This window comes from Arachis ipaensis, chromosome B06 (genome assembly GCF_000816755.2).
Source record: "Arachis ipaensis cultivar K30076 chromosome B06, Araip1.1, whole genome shotgun sequence".
Lineage (NCBI taxonomy): Eukaryota > Viridiplantae > Streptophyta > Magnoliopsida > Fabales > Fabaceae > Arachis > Arachis ipaensis.
In genome coordinates, this window is record NC_029790.2 from 19,973,026 (window position 1) to 19,978,880 (window position 5,855).

General features: G+C 32.4%; 1 protein-coding gene across 1 annotated transcript; it reads left to right on the top strand.

Moving 5' to 3' along the window:
* Positions 393–1,873, top strand: LOC107646631 (putative F-box protein At3g29830). The gene is made up of 2 exons (XM_021105465.1): positions 393–1,355; positions 1,544–1,873. Exons 1-2 carry the CDS (start codon positions 417–419, stop codon positions 1,871–1,873), a joined length of 1,269 nt encoding a protein of 422 aa, XP_020961124.1. The 5' UTR covers positions 393–416.

The window sequence follows — 5,855 nt, forward strand, 5'->3', positions numbered from 1 at the left end:
TTGCTGCACATTCTTCTTCCTCTTCCTCCTCCTCTTCTTCTTCTTCTTCTTTTCTTTCGTTTTTGTAAAAAATAATTTAGTTTTTCTTGAAAATAGATAAAAGACATTAGTTAACACAAAAGAATTTAAAATAGATTAAAATGAGATTTTTTAAAATCTATAAAAGAGGAAAATATACATTTTATAAATAAAGAGAAAAAAATATTATTTTAGTATCTCCTAGGAGAAGAGTGGTATTTTCTCTACTAATGACCAATCATTGCACTGTTTTAAAACTACTACACAAAAGTCAAAACTCTTCCCTTCAAAAGGTTATGTCTTTTAATTTGCACCACTTCATATTGAAAAACCTCCCTATAAATATTAATAATTCTTCATAGCTCCATCATTCCATAACCATTTCAAGAACTAGAAAGATGGCAGAAAAAGAAACCGACCAAATTTCTTCATTACCCGAAGAGCTTCTTCTCAACATTCTTTCCTCGCTTCCTTTCAAAGAAGCAGCGAAAACATGTATCCTCTCCAAGAAGTGGTTCAAGATGTGGCAATCTACCAACACAGTGAAGAACAACCAACTCGAATGCAAGAAGGTAGAAGCTTATGGAGCCGTTGAAGTACCGCAAAGGAAGTCTTTCAAGAACTTCATCAAGATCTGGATCACATTGTACAAAAATCACCATCTCCACGACAAATTCACCCTCAAGGTTTCTCCTCCTTCGAACTGCGGTGACATCGTTGGAGCCTCCGTCGATTTCGCCGTAGAGGACGGCGTGAAAGATTTGGAACTCGATTTCGCCGAAGCGCAGTGGGAGGACGAACATCCTGAAGAGAATATCCACGATGCCTCGGTTGAATTTCCGAGACACCTTTACGAGAACAAGAAACTGCACCAGATGCTCGAGAGTTTGAAACTGCACTCGTGCAGTTTCGCGCCTGCAAATTTCGCCAAGTTTGTGGCACTGAAAGATGTGACTCTTGCTTGGATTCCGTTGCAACTGGAATCGATTAGGACGCTGTTATCGACGTGCGAGTGGATCGAGAGTTTGAGCCTGAAGAACTGTTGGGATATTGAATCCTTTGATGTAAAGAAATTGGAACTGAAGAAGTTGGTGATTGATAGGTGCATAATTGGAACAGATTATATTGGTTTTGAGGCGCCAAATTTGAAGGTTTTCAAGTACTGTGGTTCAGTGCCGCCGGTGTCTGAAGTGAAGGTGGAAGCTGGTACCATGGAGGAGGCAGATCTTGATTTAAGCCCCATGGATGAGTTCTTTGAATGTGGCAACGAACTTCAGAATTTTCTTCAAGATTTCTTTGCGGTCAATGTTCTTACAGTTTGCAGCGTGATTCTTCAGGTACTTCGTATATGTGTGTTATTGCAAAGGTTTCTTTGGTTTTGGGAATAGTAATAGTTAGAAATGGTAGACTGTAAGACTATATTTCATTACTAAATTTCTAGCTTTATATTTAAGTATATATACTAATACTAATATAGTAACTAAAACGTTTTTTATAATTTTATTAATTTGTTAATGAATGAAAGGTGATTCCTTCGGGAGATGAACCCGTGAGGCTACCAGGGGGTTTGAGGGTGAGACACTTGAAGATGAAAATCCAAATGCATCCCCAAGAATTTTGCGGATTCCTTTGGTTTCTCAACAGTTGTCCTAGGTTGACCAAAGTAGCAACAAGCGACCAACTCTATGCATGCTCCTATTTCATCAGTGCGGCTTCAATTTTGACGAAGCTCAGCATCAATGTCTTGAAGAACAAGAATGATGACCCTAACACGGTGGAGATGCGTCGTATTTTAGCATCGCAATTGCTCCGTATTCCAAAGGCTTCAAGAGTTTTGGCCATAATAATTCGTTGACTGTTATTATGGTTGGGAGAAAACTCTCTGTTAATAGATAATAGAGATGCGAGTTATATATATGGTTAAGGAGTACACTGATAAATAAGTCTGTACAGTAATTTTTCCCCTAATACCTGGCCTACTGATGAATTAGTAGATGTATCCTATGAAATTTTAATATAATATTTGGTAATTTGTGTTGTGATAAATATAAATTGATGTCCATTTAATATATTGTGATTTTTTTTACAATGTTGGGCGGTTAATTTTTTTGATACAAAAATTTAGTTTTTCAATAAAGACTAAACTTTATGAAGTTTGAAAAATAAATATTTTGTCCACGTATAAATAGTAATAAAATCTGAAGTATATGACACACAACAATAATAAAATACTTTTCTCTTTTTTTACATGCTACGATAATTATATAAACATTCTTCTCTCTTTTTTATATATACATTACTACATATTAGTAATATATATATGAATCATTTCTATTATATTAAGATATTAATTACGGTGAACATTAATATTAGATTTATTTTTTTACATTTTTTATTTTATATTTATTTTCTTTTTTTTATTTATTTATTTTACAACACACTATCAGCACGAGATTCTGATCAAAATTTAGGAAGACTCAGGTAATAAATTTTTATTATGTCAAATTAAAGCTCTCTTATCTTAAATTTAATACTCTTGATATATTTGAAAACAACTACTTATCATGGATACTAGGTGCCGAAATACATCTTGATTCAATGGATCTTTAGAGATGCCATTAAGGTTTCAAAAAGATAAAGCCAAAGTTATGATCTTCTTTCGTCGTCACCTTGACGGAAGATTGAAAAATAAATATCTCCCACTAAAACATTCTACAGATCTGTGGAAAAACCTTGAAAAAAGGTATAATCATAAAAAAAATAGTGATACTCCTCAAACCCAATATGAGTGGACACACTTACGTCTACAGGATTTTATATATATCCATAAATAAATACACAATTCAGCAATGTTCCGAATTACCTCATGAATAAAATTATGTGGGAAAAAGATAAATTATAATGACATATTAGAAAAAAATTTTTCGACCTTTTATGACTCGAATGTGCTCCTGCAACAACAATATCGAGAAAAAGAATTTAAAAAATATTCTGAGCTAATTTTTTGTCTTCTTGTTGCTGAATACAACAATGAGTTGTTTTTAAAAAATCATGAAGCGCGCCCAGTTGGCGTCGCCCCATTTTCTAAAGCAAATGCAGTAAATCATTACTTCAAAAGAGATAAATGGCATGATTTTGGTAACAAGAAAAATTATGTTCACAAGAAAGGATCTCATCAGAAGTGGGATAAAGAAAAAAAATAATGGGCAAAATAAACCAACAGTGGATAAATATTTCCATTGTGGTGGAAAGGGCCACGTATCTGTCGTACCCCAAGGCACTTAGTTGATCTTTATTAAGCATCTTTGAAAAAGAATGAAAAAGGAAAGAAAACAAATTTTGTTTCAAATGATGTTGCTAAAAATTACACCACTCATTATGAAGTATTTGATTTCTTTGAGGATCTTGAAGGAAATATTGGTCATCTGATCAATGATGAAAAAGTCTAATATGTGGGTTTGTTCAGTACTCATGTAAATAAATAATGTAAGAAACTTCTTGTTAAATTTTATTTTCTACGTGTTTGGATTTTAAATATGGATAAGTATTATTTTAGTCCCTAACGTTGAGGGTCAGAATCAAAACCGTCCCCAACATAATTTTTTATTTAGAATCATCCTTAACATTTTTTTCGTATTAAAATCGTCTTTTTTAACTTTTTCTGGACAAAAATACTCTCAACTACTATCAGCACCTTTACTTCTACCACCACCATTAGTACCTTTACTTCCACCACCACCAGCACCTTTACCTCCACCACCAAGAAAAACAACATCAATGAAATCAACATAAATTCAACAAATCAAGGAATCGAAAATTCAACAAATCAACACAAATTCAACAAATTTAACAATCAAATCAACACATAATAACATTAAAATCAGAAAACAACAAATCAAAATCAGAAGCAGAAGCAGAGGCAGTCACAGAAGTAGAGAAAGCAAAGGCAGTCACAGAATTAGAAAACTTATCATGCTCCTTGATTTTATTTCTGATTAAAAGCAAGAAAGCAAAAACAGAAGCAAATTCAAGAATCGGGAAGCAAAAAGCAAGAAGTAGAAGCAAAAAGCAAGAAGCAGAAGCAAGAAAGCAAGAAGCAAAAGCAAAAAGCAAAATCAGAAAAGTAAGAAAGTAGAAGCAAGATGCAGAAGCAGAAAGCAAGAAGCAGAACCAAAAAACAAGAAGCAAGAAGCAAAAAGAGAGGGGCAAGGTGCAGATGAAACGGCGAGGCGGCAAGGCGGCGAGGCGGCCGGCGAGGTGCAGCAGTGAGGTCAACGGCGGCAGTGGCTCGCGTCTCCTCTCTCCCTCGTATTGGCTCATGCAATATGATAGAAGGCTCTAGAAGAGTTATAATTTTGTTTCCCAAATGAACAAAATTCATAATAAATAATGTACTATTGTCTACCAAGTCTCTAAAGAACTTGTTGAGTTTTAAAGGTATTTGCCAAATGGATATCATATTGAAACAATGAATGGGGAATATCATGAGTAATTATATATCACAACTCATGATTCAAATAAAAAGACTATATTAAAAATGTTACGCTCACTTTCATCTGGGTTATATTATACTAAAATGAGTGTAATTGAATTACATGCCATTATAAACCTGCAAAAGTTTACTAACCTAAATGAATTTAAAAAATTTGGCATGATCGATTGGGTCATTCAGGAACAACCATGATGCGAAAAATTATTAAAAACTCCCATGGACATTCACTAAAGAACCAGAAGATTTTTAAATTTAGTAAATTTTGTTGTGCTGCATGTTCTCAAGGAAAACTAATTTTAAGGCTATCACCAGTAAAACTTAGATTTGAGTCTCCTAAATTTCTAGAAAGGATTCAAGGCAATATATGTGGACCTATTAATCCACCATGTGGATCTTTTAGATATTTTATGGTCCTAATAGACGCATATTTGAGATGGTCACATGTGTGCTTATTGTCTTCTGCAACCTGGCGTTTACGAGATTACTTGCGCAAATTATTCGATTAAAAGCACATTTCTCAGAAAATCCAATCAAAGTAATTCTTCTTCACTCATGATCTTCAAAATCAATGAACAATTGATATCCAATAGATCCGCTCAAGTGATAATCTGGCAGATTTATTTACAAAATCACTTCCAAAATCCTCCTTTAAAAAATTGGTATATCAGATTGGGATGTGATAATTTCAAGATATAAAATAATGTTGGCAAAAGGAGGAGACTGTACTCTTTTTTCTTTGGTCAGGTTTTTCTCCATATTGATTTTTTTTTTACAAAGTTTTTAATGAGGCAGTCCTCGTCACAAAGGATATTGTACTATTTTTTCTTTACTAAAATTTTTTTTATTGAAATTTTCTTTAGTAAGATTTTAACAAGACATAATCCTAAATGGACATCCAATGAAAAATGTTGCCCATTTAATACATTGTGATTTTCTTCACAATATTGGGCGGCTAACTTTTTTTAATAGAAAAATTTAATTACTCAAAAAAGACTAAATTTTATGAATTTGAAAAATAAATATTTTGTACCATTAATACTAGATTTATTTATTTATGTTTTTTTATTTTTTATTTTTTCTTTATTTATTTATTTTACACCAATTTGATTAGTAATGCAACATTATTATTGAATAGTAGTTAGTTTCACAAAATTACTTGATCTTAATATTTTTTCGAATATGCAGATACTATTTGAAAGAGGAAGTATTTAAGAATGCAACTTAATTATATTTGGTATTAAACGAAATTTAATTTTAATCTATTATTAATATAAAGTAATTTTATTCATGAATTCAATTAATAACGTTTATCTTTTAAAAAATTATTATTTTTATTGAATGTATA

Excerpts from the sequence above, each read along its gene's own strand:
- LOC107646631 (XM_021105465.1), top strand. The coding sequence starts at position 417 with ATGGCAGAAAAAGAAACCGACCAAATTTCTTCATTACCCGAAGAGCTT. Across the intron at positions 1,356-1,543 it reads TTTGCAGCGTGATTCTTCAG|GTGATTCCTTCGGGAGATGA; the intron begins GTACTTCGTATA and ends AATGAATGAAAG.